This window comes from Lingula anatina, chromosome 8 (genome assembly GCF_051362555.1).
Source record: "Lingula anatina isolate TDL-2025a chromosome 8, LinAna3.0, whole genome shotgun sequence".
Classification (NCBI taxonomy): domain Eukaryota; kingdom Metazoa; phylum Brachiopoda; class Lingulata; order Lingulida; family Lingulidae; genus Lingula; species Lingula anatina.
Window position 1 is genome coordinate 8,309,437 of NC_141774.1, and position 14,571 is coordinate 8,324,007.

Here is a 14,571-nt window from a genome sequence, read left to right on the forward strand (position 1 = left end):
TTTTAGGCATTGATTCCAAGTTGATGTCAGTTCTGAAGCTTTAACATTTTTTTTTCTTTAGGTATCTGTGTCAGATCAACTTTACAACTTCATGCATGATTTGTGGTTGGACAATGCACCAATAGGAGAGCTTTCCTAAGTCATGTGACATTTGTCAGCCAATAGGAATTTTTCTCCGAGTCATAAGCATATTGTACATTGTCACTAGTCATGTTATATTAGATAACCAAAGAAGGTGACATCTGGCAACCAATAGGCGGAAATAATTTTGTCATGTGACATACGACAGCCAATAGGAGAAAACCATTATGTCATGTGACCTGGGAACCACAAGGAGCAAGTGTCTTTTCACAGCTGAGTCAAGATTACTGCCAGAAATCAATTTCCAGCTGAAGGCCTACAATTTGAGGGATGTTTGCAATATTGGAAAGACCCAGCCAGTGGTAGGATTTTTTATAGATAAATTAAATTTATAAATATTTAAAAATCATAATTGTAATAAACTTGGGTTTGGTGTCTAAGTGAGCGTTGCCTAGTCCATTTTTACCATGTGACAAATACATGTGAACGCTAATCAGAAGCAAAAAATATTTTCAAATTATAGGATTCATCATTAATAGAATTATACAAGTATAAATTTTTAGTTATTTTTATTGTCTGTCACATGACTACAATGTCTTAGTGGATTTGTCAGTTTGATACTAACAATTTATGCACATGCAATTGGTAATCAGAAACTTGAATATTTTTCAAAATGATATTATTTGCATTATCCAATTGCACTGTAGTAAAAGTGCCATGAATGTGAGATTTATAGTTTACACCAGTTAAAATCATGGGAACATTTCTTATATCATGGAGCAAAATTATTGACCATTGTTGATTGTTTTAACATAAAGCAAGTGTATGACAACAATAAGGTCTGACAAAATTGATAAATTGGTAAACAAGTTAGAACTCTCTGTAAACGTGTTTCTATTTATTTATTTATTTATTTATAGGGTGGGGTTGGGGTAGAGATTGTCAGATTCACAGTAAAGGCAATTTTAAATCTGGGGTCAGCGGTAAAATTTTTCTTCTTACCCAACCAGTACCGAAAAGGGTAATTAAAAAAAAAAAAAGTAGTGGCGTTCACGATCCTGAACCAATGCATCAGTTTTGTCTGGCCTTACATTATTGTAATTTTCAGTGGAAAAATATACCTCCAATAGAGTTTCAGATCCAATAAGGCCAAGCTTTTTCAGTTTGAAATTTCCCACATCTTATTGATGTTGAGCTTTGAAAAAAAAAAAATAATAATAATGAAAACTTCCCCATTTGCCCACTTCCTGTTCATATGGAGATTTGAAATTGAAGAAGCTGGCACATGTCATATCTGTTATTTAGGATACGTACCTGGAGATGTTATGTGACCATAGAAATATGCGCTTTATTTGTTTTTAGGGATGGTTTTCGGTGAAATGTGAGGACATGTCAAATAATATACTGCCACCCTCTCCCGCCATATGCCATTAATACTTCCTGTAGGTGCTAGAGGTGTTGTGGCATAGAGTTCGCGGTGGATAGTTTATTAATTCAAACAAAACTTCTTATCACATGACCGGCAACATTTTGCACAAATGTTCATGTATAGTCTTTATTTGGGCTGTTTAGACCGTGTGTAGACACGATGATGTCCATAGTGCTAAGTGATTTAGATTTAGTGTTGTCAAGAAAGAGTGCTGGATCACTCTCCGATTTTATTGTGAACAATTGAATTCAGTTAAGGTATAAATATATAGAATAAATGATGTATTAGTAATGAAGTTAAACCATTGAAAAGCCTTCCCAGGGTGATTTTTCAGTAAAAACTAATTTGATTGATTATTTTACTAAGTGCTTCTTTTATTTATTTATTTATTTATTTATTTATTTATTTATCTAATATTTATTTATTTTTAATTATTTATTTATGTTTGTTGTTGTTGTTAACAGTCAGTTGTTGTTGACATTCAAGTCATTAAATAAGGATATATGTAAATACATATTAGCTTTTTTTTTTTTTTTTTGTCATTTAAGATTTCTAGAATGCAGTTTATGACTCTTGGGCATATTTAAAGAAAATAATGTAGAGTTTCGGTTGTATGAAATGTATGAGATGGTATGCAACTAGCATGGCATCAGTTTGTGAAGGAGGCTAAATGACAGTATAGATAATCATAATAGTCTACACTTGCCTTTCCTTGGAACTGAGGATAAAATGGTCTGCCATTATAGTCCAAGAAATTGGTGCAGAAAAAAGGGTGAATTGTGCGTTTTTTACCTACAAGCATGAATTTTGCCACAGTTGTAGATAATGGAATTCTAAGCTTTTTTGGATATATGGGCATGTCTGAAAATTCCAGTATGGCCGCCAAATCCAATATGGCCGCCACAAATACTCTTTTAAATTAAAACATCTAATATATAGTCCTAAAATGGTTTAGAATATCATTTTATAGCTGGAAAATATCATGCTATGAATGAATTATCAATATCCGTTTCTACAGGTGTATAGAATTCCAAAATGGCCTCCAAAAGTAAAATAAGCAGTTTACTTACGCAAAATATGCAGCAGTTTTGTAAAATCATCAAGCACTTACAATTACAAGCATAAAAATTGGCACAGTTATGTAGAACATGATTCTAAGCAACGTTGGATATAGGGGCATGTCTGAAAATTCCAATATGGCAGCCAATTTCAATATTGCCCCCAAAATACCCTTTCAAGGTGAAAGTTATTTGTATAGTCTTTTCTAAAAATATCATTTAATGGTTAGAAAATACCATTGTATGTATGAAGTATCAATATCTGCCACTTAAGGTTTTAAAATTCCAAAATGGCCTCCAAAAGTCAGCAGACCACAACTATTGAATTGTAATCACTCGGGAATAGGCATGTGGGCTTTGCAAACTACCTGTATAATCAGCATATTCCTACCTGTGCAGGAGCTATTCTACAGAGTTTTTAAAAAACCATCAAGCATGATACATTTATTATGTACTGAAAAAAGTCCTTCTTTTGATAAACCAACATAAGTAGTTTGACTTTTTGCTCTGGATTCTCATTTAGATCAATTCCCAGTTAGCAATCTTCTTATATGGCACTCATGAGTGACTCCCCCTTTCTTAGAAAAAAAGGATCGTGCAAAATCCATAAAATGTGAAAGAAACACCAGAATAACTTAGCCTTAAAGAGGCAAATATAAAAAACTTGGGGTGTACCAATTTTGTCTGTTGGTTATGATTCTTCAGCTAGATCAGTGCATGGCGCTTCATCAAATGCTCATAAATATAACAAAAATGACAGCTAATCAAACATATAGGTCTCAACAATTTGGTGTTTTTCATTGGTAAAGTACTAAAAGCGGGGCACATTTGCACTCGATAATGTTATGATGTTATCTTGTGCTTCAAAAGTAAATTAGAAAAGCTTCTTATTTAAAAAATTGGCTTTAGTACATTCGCAGTAATGGCTACCGAGAATTTAGTGAAAATTTATGAGCAAAGAAATACCTGTACCCCAAACAGAGGGCAGGTGTTGATACGTGCTGTATCCAAGAGTTGCATTGCAGACTTCACACTTCGTGCACTAAAAAAGAAGCACTGATCTATAGGCGCCAAACTTTGGTTTTCATTTGATCATTTGGCAACTTGTTTAGTTACAAACTTATACTTTCGAAAAACTGAACATGAAAATAAAAGAATTAAAATCCTCCAGACAGTTAATACATACAAAACTTCAAAAAGCGATGTATTCTGAGGATTACACCAAGAGATTAGTGCAATATGGACTTTGAAAGGTAAAAATTCATGAGATTTCCGGCATCATTGTCTCTGTGGGACAATCCAGAATGAAGCCATGAGGAGTATTCACTTACCCAGCTTACAAAATCTACCAGGTAGCTCCTACCACATCTGTTTGTAGTTATGTGTGCAGTTGCTAACTGTGGTGAGGGGAGTCAGAAGCATTGGAAGACTGGTGCTATAAGGGTTCACACTAGTAACCTACATCTACTAATATGCCCTTCCACACTTTCATGTTCCTATGGACCGTCATGCATGTAAACTGAGTCAGAAGCATTGGAAGACTGGTCCTATAAGGGTTCACACTAGTAACCTACATCTACTACTATGCCCTACCACACTTTCATATTCCTATTGACCCTCATGCATGTAAACTGATGCTTTCTGGTGTTAAAAACGACCAATGCCTCTTGGTATTTTGTTGGGGAAAGTGGATTACATGTAGAAGCTTTAGCTTTAAGGAAATACTGGGAAAGCTGAGGGAAACACAACTACTAGTAAAGCTAGGCACACATTAATGAATGAAAATTATTTAACCAAATAAGTAGAAATTTCGGTGTAGCTAGCTGTTATCCTCTGTTGAGATATTGTCCATTTACTAAAGTAAAAGGTTGACCGCCCATAAAATGTACAACACTTACTTGATAAAATAACTTTCGTTAATTTGAAACTTATTTGTGAAAATACCTTGACATTTTCATATCCTTGACATATATAGAATTGCTGCATGTGGTGTCACAACTAGACCAAAAGGAGTCCTGTTCCATTTTTTATGGTCATTTGGGTCTAAATGTAACTAAAGGAGCGAAAAACCAAAAAAGAGTAAAGACTGTTGTCAGTCAGGTTATATAGTAGTCTTTTTTACTTTAAAAGGGTTTTAGTGGCCATATTAGAATATTCAGACATGTCCCTATATAACGAATTGCTTAGAATCCTGTTCTGTACAATTGAACCAATTTTTATGCTTGTAGTTTTAAGTGCATGATGAATTCACCATACTGCTGCTGTGAGTGGCCTGTTTTTCTTATTTTTGGAGGCCATTTTGGATTTCTATACACTTAAAGAATCAAATATTGATACTTCATGCATACCATAGTCTTGTCTAACCATAAAATGTTATCTTAAGTTATTATAGGATTATACTTGAAGTTTTAATTTGAACGGGTATTTGTGTCGGCTATATTGGATTTGGGGGCCATATATTGAAATTTTTAGACATGCTCATACATCCAAAAGTGCTTGGAATCCTGTTTTACAACTGTACCAAATGCCATGCTTGTAGTTTTTGATGAAATAACCACTCTGCTGGATATCTTGGATTAGTAGAGTGCTTTTTACTATTGGCGGCCATTTTGGATTTAATACACCTAAAAAAGCAAATATTGATTCTGAATTCATACCGTGGTGTTTTTTAACCTTTGTATGATATTTACGTCCTTAAAAGACTATATACTTGAAGTTTTAATTAGAAGCCGTATTTATGGAGGCCATCTTGGATTTGAAGGCCATTTTTAAATTTTCGGATATGCCCATACATCCAAACTTGCTCAGAATTTCATTTTCCACAGACCTGCCAAATTTTATGCTTGTGGTTTTAAGTGCTTGATGAATTCCCCATTCAAATGGATATCTTGAATAAATGGTCTGCTTTTTTACTTTTGGCGGCCATTTTGGATTTAATACACCTGAAGGATTCATACCATGGTGTTTTCTAACCTTTATATGATATTTTAAGTCATTAGAAGACTATGTACTTGAAGTTTTAATTTGAAAAGATATTTTGGTGGCCATATTGGATTTGACGGCCATTTTGGAATTTTCAGACATGCCCATATATCCAAATTTGCTTAGAATTTTATTGTCCATAAGTGTGCCAAATTTCATGCTTGTAGGTAAAAAATGCACAATTTTTCACCAATTTCCTGGACTATTAATGATGGTGACACCCATATCTGCATGAGTATTTGGGTGGCCCCCTTTCACTTTCCCCCATTATCGTCTTGCACTACAAATGGAGGTCCTACCACCGAAAAGTAGTTGCATAAAGCATCAGCTACGGCCTCTGCTAATTTGTCCTTCAATGCTGCCTGTTTTTATTACAAATCTGATGAAAACATCAACAATTTCCAAAATGTATTTGTATCTATGTTATTCATATTTGGTCATGCCTATAAGGTCAACTTTATTTATCTTTTGTGGATGAGAGGCAACAACTGGTTTTATCTGAGGTGCATTGTCAAATTTGGGGTGATTTTGAGGCATTTTATTCAGGGTAGAGAGAATTGGTACCTTCCAAATACCACATACTGAATTCCTACTATGGTAATATTGCATTTTTTCCAACCCCTAAGGTTTTTGTTTGTGCCTCTTTGATGATTTTGGGAATGTCTGATTTTTTTTTTTTTTTTTACAATTATGCCTTTGTACATTATGGCAGTTTTTTCCATTTATATGTTTGTATGTTCTTGAGGGAGTAATTTTGCTGTCATATCTTCTAAGTGCTGCATGGCTTTGCTTGTATCTCTTCTTTTTGATCTCTGATGAATTTCACTTCTCAGCTTTCTACCACTAAAGAGGTCAGAAAATTCTCTAAACTGTCAAGAGATTTAGTGCCCTGCCAATACCACCCACAGAATTAATATCAAAGGCGTTCTTTTCCAGCCCCCTCTGGTTTTTGCTTGTGCTTTCTTGGTGATTTTGGGCACGTCTGATTTTTTTTTTTTTTTTTTGTACAACTTTGTCTCAAAAATTATGGCAGTTTTTCCATTTATGTTTTTGAGGGTATTTTTTGCCACCATGTCTTCTTAATGCCACACGGGCTTTGCCTGTATCTCTTCCTTTTGATCTCTGCTGAATTTTGCTTCTCAGCTTTCCACCACTTAAGAGGTCATAGAGAATTCTGTAAACGTCATCCTCCACAGTGCTGATTCTTGACCCTGAAAGAGTCTTAAATCAGTAGTTGACTAGGTATAGCTAAGTGACTTACCTATCACAAAATATCCAGAATTCTAGTTTAGTTGGCTCACAGGACTGATGACTATTTCTTTAAGACCAACGCCATGGGATTTTCCTGCCAAACTTTGCCAAAATTATTTTTCCTGGGGGAAAAGAGCAATTTATTCCCACTCACAAATTACTTGACTTCTCTTTGCACTTGCATTTAATGTTTTATTCCATTTTAAATTTGATATTTTATTTTAGAAAGACTGGCCAGTCATCATATTAAACTCTGCCGTCAACCAGTTGATGTTGATATTCAAGCCATTATTGACTAAGAATATATGTACAGTAAATACATATTAGCTTTGTTTTGTTTTTTATTTGTCATTTAAGATTTTTAGAATGCTGTTAATGAGTCTGTGGAATATTTAAAGAAAATAAGAATAATGTAGAATTTTGGTTGTATGAATGTTCAGTCCTATTAAATGAGATGGTTTTCAACAAGCATGGCATCAGTTTAGATGATCATTACGTGTGTCGGCACTTGCCTTTCCTTACAACTGAACTGGCCTCATCATTGTTGCAGTTTCCATTGGATTACTTGCTGTAATTTTACTTCCTTCCAAAGAAGACATTAAAAGGCGTCATCATGCCTGCAATTACAAGATGTTTGTAATAGCCTATAATGCACCAAGCTGCAACCCCGCCCCCCCCCCCTCCACCCAAATTTTTGCTTACGTTACCACCTCTAAGACTCATTAGGGCAGGGATAACACTGCTCATTTCAAAAGGTATAATAGTTACTAATGACAAAGTACAAAAGATCTATGTCATGTTGAACCTGTAGACCATATATGTACCTTACGATGAATGTGCCAGGTTATTCTGAAGAAAATCGAATGTACACAGCATTTGTGTCCAGTCAAAGCTTGGACCATGTTCTGCCATGTCTTGTTCCACCATTCTTTGAAACCCCTGATGACTGCGTTCAACCTGGACAAATATATGGCATCAGTTTGCGATGTAATCTTGACAGTATAGGTGATCTTTACATGAGTCAGCACTTGCCTTGCCTTGCGATTGTGGATGGTATGGGCAGCCATTAATTATCTTTACACCCAATTTCTCCATCAGTGCTTAAGTGGCACCCTTGAACTCCCCACCATTGTCTGCCTGCAGAATTGTCAGAGGCCCCACAACAGAAAAGTGGCTGCACAGCGCAGCTGCAACGGCCTCTGATGACTTATCTTTTAATGCCACTCGTTTTACAAAACAACTGAACACGTCCAAAATTTCTAAAATATATTTGTACCCATTTTTTTATATTTACTCATGTCTATTAGATCCACTTGATTGATCTTTTGGGGACTAGAGGCAACAACTGGTTTTAAGTGGCACCCTTAAATTCTCCACCACTGTCTGCCTGCAGTATTGATGGAGGCCCCACAACAGCAAAGTGGCTGCACAGCACAGCTGCCACAGCCTCAGAAGACTTCTCTTTTAATGCCACTCGTTTTACAAAACGACTAAACATGTCCAAAATTTCTAAAATATATTTGTACCCATTTTTTTATATTAACTCATGTCTATAAGATCCACTTGATTGATCTTTTGGGGACGAGAGGCAACAACTGGTTTTATCTGAGGCGCATTGTCAAATTTGGGGCGATTTTGAGGCATTATATTCAGTGTAGATAGGATTGGAACCCTGCCAATACCACTAGCTGAATTTCGTATGTGATAATACAATCTTTCTTTTCCAGCCCCTTTTGTTTTGGTGTGTGCCTCTTTGATAATGTTGGGTACTTGTGACTTTTTAGACACCACTCTCCCTTCACACATGATTTCCATTTTTCCATTAATTTCTTTGAGAGAATATTTCCTAGAGTCAAATCGTCTCAAAGCTGCACGGGTTTTGCCTGTTTCTTTAACTTAAGATCTCTGTTGCAGTTCTCTGCGCAGCTTTCTGCCATTTAAGAGATTGTACAGCATTTGGTTCACCTCATCTTCTACTGCACTGATTCCACGACCCTGAAATAATATTAAATCTGTAGGAAGACTTCTCTTTTAATGCCACTCCTTTTACAAAACGACTAAACACGTCCAAAATTTCTAAAATATATTTGTACCCATTTTTTTATATTTACTCATGTCTATAAGATCCACTTGATTGATCTTTTGGGGATGAGAGGCAACAACTGGTTTTAAGTGGCACCCTTAAATTCTCCACCATTGTCTGCCTGCAGTATTGATGGAGGTCCCACAACAGCAAAGTGGCTGCACAGCACAGCTGCCACGGCCTCAGAAGACTTCTCTTTCAATGCCACTCGTTTTACAAAACGATTAAACACATCCACAATTTCTAAAATATATTTGTACCCATTTTTTTTATATTTACTCATGTCTGTAAGATCCACTTGATTGATCTTTTTAGGGACGAGAGGCAACAACTGGTTTTATCTGAGGCGCATTGTCAAATTTGGGGAGATTTTGAGGCATTATATTCAGTGTAGATAGGATTGGAACCCTGCCAATGCCACTAACTGAATTTCTTATGTGGTAATATAATCTTTCTTTTCCAGCCCCTTTTGTTTTGGTGTGTGCCTCTTTGATAATGTTGGGTACTTGTGACTTTTTAGGCACCACTCTCCCTTCACACATGATTTCTGTTTTGTCATTAATTTCTTTAAGAGAATATTTCCTAGAGTCAAATCGTCTCAAAGCTGCACGGGTTTTGCCTGTTTCTTTAACTTTAGATCTCTGTTGCAGTTCACTGCGCAGCTTTCTGCCACTTAAGAGATTGTTCACCTCATCTTCTACTTCACTGATTCCACAACCCTGAAATAACATTAAATCTGTAGGAAGACTTCTCTTTTAATGCCACACCTTTTACAAAACAACTAAACACATCCAAAATTTCTAAAATATATTGTACCCATTTTTTTATATTTACTCATGTCTATAAGATCTACTTGATTGATCTTTTGGGGACTAGAGGCAACAACTGGTTTTAAGTGGCATCCTTAAATTCTCCACCATTGTCTGCCTGCAGTATTGATGGAGGCCCCACAACAGCAAAGTGGCTGCACAGCGCAGCTGCCACAGCCTCAGAAGACTTCTCTTTTAATGCCACTCGTTTTACAAAACGACTTAACACATCCAAAATTTCTAAAATATATTTGTACCCATTTTTTTATATTTACTTATGTCTATAAGATCCACTTGATTGATCTTTTGGGGACGAGAGGCAACAACTGGTTTTATCTGAGGCGCATTGTCAAATTTGGGGCGATTTTGAGGCATTATATTCAGTGTAGATAGGATTGGAACCCTGCCAATACCACTAACTGAATTTCGTATGTGATAATACAATCTTTCTTTTCCAGCCCCTTTTGTTTTGGTGTGTGCCTCTTTGATAATGTTGGGTATTTGTGACTTTTTAGGCACCACTCTCCCTTCACACATGATTTCTGTTTTGTCATTAATTTCTTTAAGAGAATATTTCCTAGAGTCAAATCGTCTCAAAGCTGCACGAGCTTTGCCCGTTTCTTTAACTTTAGATCTCTGTTGCAGTTCACTTCGCACCTTTCTGCCACTTAGGAGATCAGAGAGAATTTGGTACACCTCATCTTCTACTGCACTGATTCCACGGCCCTGAAATAATGTTAAATCTGTAGTTGATTAGGTATAGTTGCATGATTAAAAAATGAAAATAAAATATCAGTGTTATCTTTGTCTTCTTTTTATGATATACAGATTCTGTCAAATCAGTTGGATGTATTTCTCAAAAAAGTTTTTTTAAAACAGTTTGCAATAAATTTTATTGCTACATTGGAGTTTCTTACCTTTCTCTCTCTCCCCAGTTAACTACTGCCCACTTTGCTGGTATTTAAAACACTAACCTAAAATATTTGAATCAAAGCTTCATTCACATGGGAAAAACCATTTATTGTACCACCAGCGTTAGCGCTGGCGGTACACATGGTTTCGGTCCCGTCCGGATCGTTCCGCCGGCTCCGCCGGCTCCGCCGGACGGCTACCGTTACCGCTTCTCCTCCTAGACGGTAAGGGCCCCCGTACCCATCTCATGGATTTAGGTCACCTATAATCTCAACTCGTTCCACGTAAAATTTGGGCTTTGTCGGTATTGGGGTCTGGGTGTGGCACTCATTGCAATGCACCCTTGTCTAAAAATGGCAAAATTAAATGCTAATTATCTACCCTACGGAAGGAGTTATGGGAAAAATTTCTATAGACGGCTTTCCAAAAGTCATATGTGTAGATTTCAAATATACCCTTGGATTTGACCTTTGACCTTTACTTCAAGGTCAAATGGGCCAAAATTTTCAAAAAAATTAAATTTTTTACGAAAAAAAATTTTTTTTCCCTGTTATTCAGACACCACACAGACTTAACCAATAATATTATTGGAAGGTGTTACCCTTCAGGTCATCTTTCATCTCCATGAATTTGGGGTCAATCGGTGAATTTTCACGGGAGTAGCGGCCATAAGATACCGAAACTGAAAACTGTCTCTAATTCGGGAACCGTTAATGCTAGAGACCCATTCTTTTTTGCATTTTGTAGAGCATGTAAAGCCCAACACTGGAAGTGGTCTCGGTTTTTTTGTATTCCATACGGTTTTCGAGTTACGCTGTATCAAAAAGTACATATTGGTGGTAAAAGCAAAATGTGCAGTACGGTAATGGATAATAAATTTTGAACTCTGGAAAAATAAAACATAAGGCTTGGCAAAGCAGACAACTTGTGTTCAAAAATGACATTATTTCATCAAATTTGAACTTCTGAAACTTCAGAGCACCTCCTATTTCAAGAATTTTGACCAAAATGACATTTTCTTTATTTTAATTAATTTTTTCTGTACGAAATTTAAGGCACATTATGGTAACTCCAAAATTATAACATTTAGTCCCTTATATCTCCAAAACTGGCAGAGATAGGTCCATAGTTACTATTGAAGTTGAATAGGAAGTCATATACTGGCAATCTTACTATGACCTTGAAAGTGACCTTTGACCTACTTTTCACCATGAACTAAATTTTGCAAATTTTGCTTCCCTTTTATCTCCAAAACTGGCTGAGATAGGTCCATAGTTACTATTGAACTTGAATAGGAAGTCATATACTGGCAATCTAAATGTGACCTTGAAATTGACCTTTGACCTACTCTTCACCATGAACTGAACTTTGCAAATTTTGCTTTCCTTTTATCTCCAAAACTGGCAGAGATAGGTCCATAGTTACTATTGAACTTGAATAAGAAGTCATATACTGGCAATCTAAATGTGACCTTAAAATTGACCTTTGACCTACTTTTCACCATAAACTGAACTTTGCAAAATTTACTTCCCTTTTATCTCCAAAACTGGCAGAGATAGGTCCATAGTTACTATTGAACTTGAATAGGAAGTCATATACTGGCAATCTAAATGTCACCTCAAAATTGACCTTTGACCTACTTTTCACCATAAACTGAACTTTGCAAATTTTGCTTCCCTTTTATCTCCAAAACTGGCAGAGATAGGTCCATAGTTACTATTGAACTTGAATAGGAAGTCATATACTGGCAATCTAAATGTGACCTCAAAATTGACCTTTGACCTACTTTTCACCATAAACTGAACTTTGCAAATTTTGCTTCCCTTTTATCTCCAAAACTGGCAGAGATAGGTCCATAGTTACTATTGAACATGAATAGGAATTCATATACTGGCAATCTAAATGTGACCTTGAAATTGACCTTTGACCTACTTTTCACCATGAACTAAATTTTGCAAATTTTGCTTTCCTTTTATCTCCAAAACTGGCTGAGATAGGTCCATAGTTACTATTGAACTTGAATAGGAAGTCATATACTGGCAATCTAAATGTGACCTTGAAATTGACCTTTGACCTACTTTTCACCATGAACTGAACTTTGCAAATTTTGCTTTCCTTTTATCTCCAAAACTGGCAGAGATAGGTCCATAGTTACTATTGAACTTGAATAGGAAGTCATATACTGGCAATCTAAATGTGACCTTAAAATTGACCTTTGACCTACTTTTCACCATAAACTGAACTTTGCAAAATTTACTTCCCTTTTATCTCCAAAACTGGCAGAGATAGGTCCATAGTTACTCTTGAACTTGAATAGGAAGTCATATACTGGCAATCTAAATGTGACCTCAAAATTGACCTTTGACCTACTTTTCACCATAAACTGAACTTTGCAAATTTTGCTTCCCTTTTATCTCCAAAACTGGCAGAGATAGGTCCATAGTTACTATTGAACATGAATAGGAATTCATATACTGGCAATCTAAATGTGACCTTGAAATTGACCTTTGACCTACTTTTCACCATGAACTAAATTTTGCAAATTTTGCTTTCCTTTTATCTCCAAAACTGGCAGAGATAGGTCCATAGTTACTATTGAACTTGAATAGGAAGTCATATACTGGCAATCTAAATGTGACCTTAAAATTGACCTTTGACCTACTTTTCACCATAAACTGAACTTTGCAAAATTTACTTCCCTTTTATCTCCAAAACTGGCAGAGATAGGTCCATAGTTACTATTGAACTTGAATAGGAAGTCATATACTGGCAATCTAAATGTGACCTCAAAATTGACCTTTGACCTACTTTTCACCATAAACTGAACTTTGCAAATTTTGCTTCCCTTTTATCTCCAAAACTGGCAGAGATAGGTCCATAGTTACTATTGAACATGAATAGGAATTCATATACTGGCAATCTAAATGTGACCTTGAAATTGACCTTTGACATACTTTTTATCATGAACTGAACTCTGCTAATTTCTTTCTCTTTTAACTTCAAACTTGACAGAGATAGGTCCATAGTTACTCTTGAACTTGAATAGGAAGTCATATACTGGCAATTTACTGTGACCTTGAAATTGACCCTTGACCTACCTTACGAAGAACTTAAATTTGATTGTACCATATATATTTTTTGCAATAGTTTAAAAATTCTTGTTGATTGCATTTTTACAGCTTGTCAAGCACAAAACTGGTGGCTATGTCCCTTATTTTGTGTATGTGGGGGTCTATACGAATGCGCTTGCTCCAGCTGGTGGTACAATATTCGGAGGCGGTATCGCCTCTCTGATCCTCTAGTTTAATTGTTCTATCCCTCCCTCAGTATGCTTATGTTTTGTAAGTGTTACACTGTTAATTGGCTGAAGCATGAAGCAATTAAGCATGTTAGAATAACTGTAATGAATTCTTCAATTATTCATTCTTACATTGTTACAAGTTCTTACATTATTCACCTCCCTTTCCTTTTCTTCTTCACCTGAACTTTCCTCCACCTCCAAATTGTCATCTGTAAGACACGGCCACAAAATACCAAATATGTCTTCATGTCATTCTTGATAAAATATCTCAATATGAAAATGTAGCTGTTTTGGCTGTTTTACAATTTATAACATGGTAGAACGGCTATAAATTTTGAATTTTCTTACATTTTGCAATCTTTGAGAGTCATTTTCATCCTCAGTGCCAGATAGGCTATGATAATCCTCTGCAAACTGTCAAACAACATTGATAATTTGAATATGTGTAGATTTATATATAAACTAATAATTGTACTAATTTGTACAATGTACATTCTTTCCTTTTTTTTTGGGGGGGGGGGGTGAAAAATGTATATGTAATGTAAATGTTACTGTTGTCTGAACCATGAAGCAATTTACTAGCATGTTAGAATAACTGTAATGAATAGGCAGGCAACAATAAACCTTACCAATCTGTAAAACGAAAATAAAAATTTGAATACATA

The 14,571-nt window shown here is 35.7% G+C and overlaps 1 protein-coding gene across 2 annotated transcripts in view; it reads left to right on the forward strand.

Moving 5' to 3' along the window:
• Positions 1-14,571, forward strand: part of LOC106150496 (nicotinate phosphoribosyltransferase) — a 32,717-nt gene extending 18,146 nt beyond the window's left edge. For both annotated transcript variants that reach the window (XM_087019028.1, XM_087019029.1), the window contains one exon: positions 62-14,571. In XM_087019028.1, the coding sequence (XP_086875154.1) occupies positions 62-139 (78 nt within the window). In that variant the 3' untranslated portion in view covers positions 140-14,571. The remainder of the gene's footprint in view (positions 1-61) is intronic.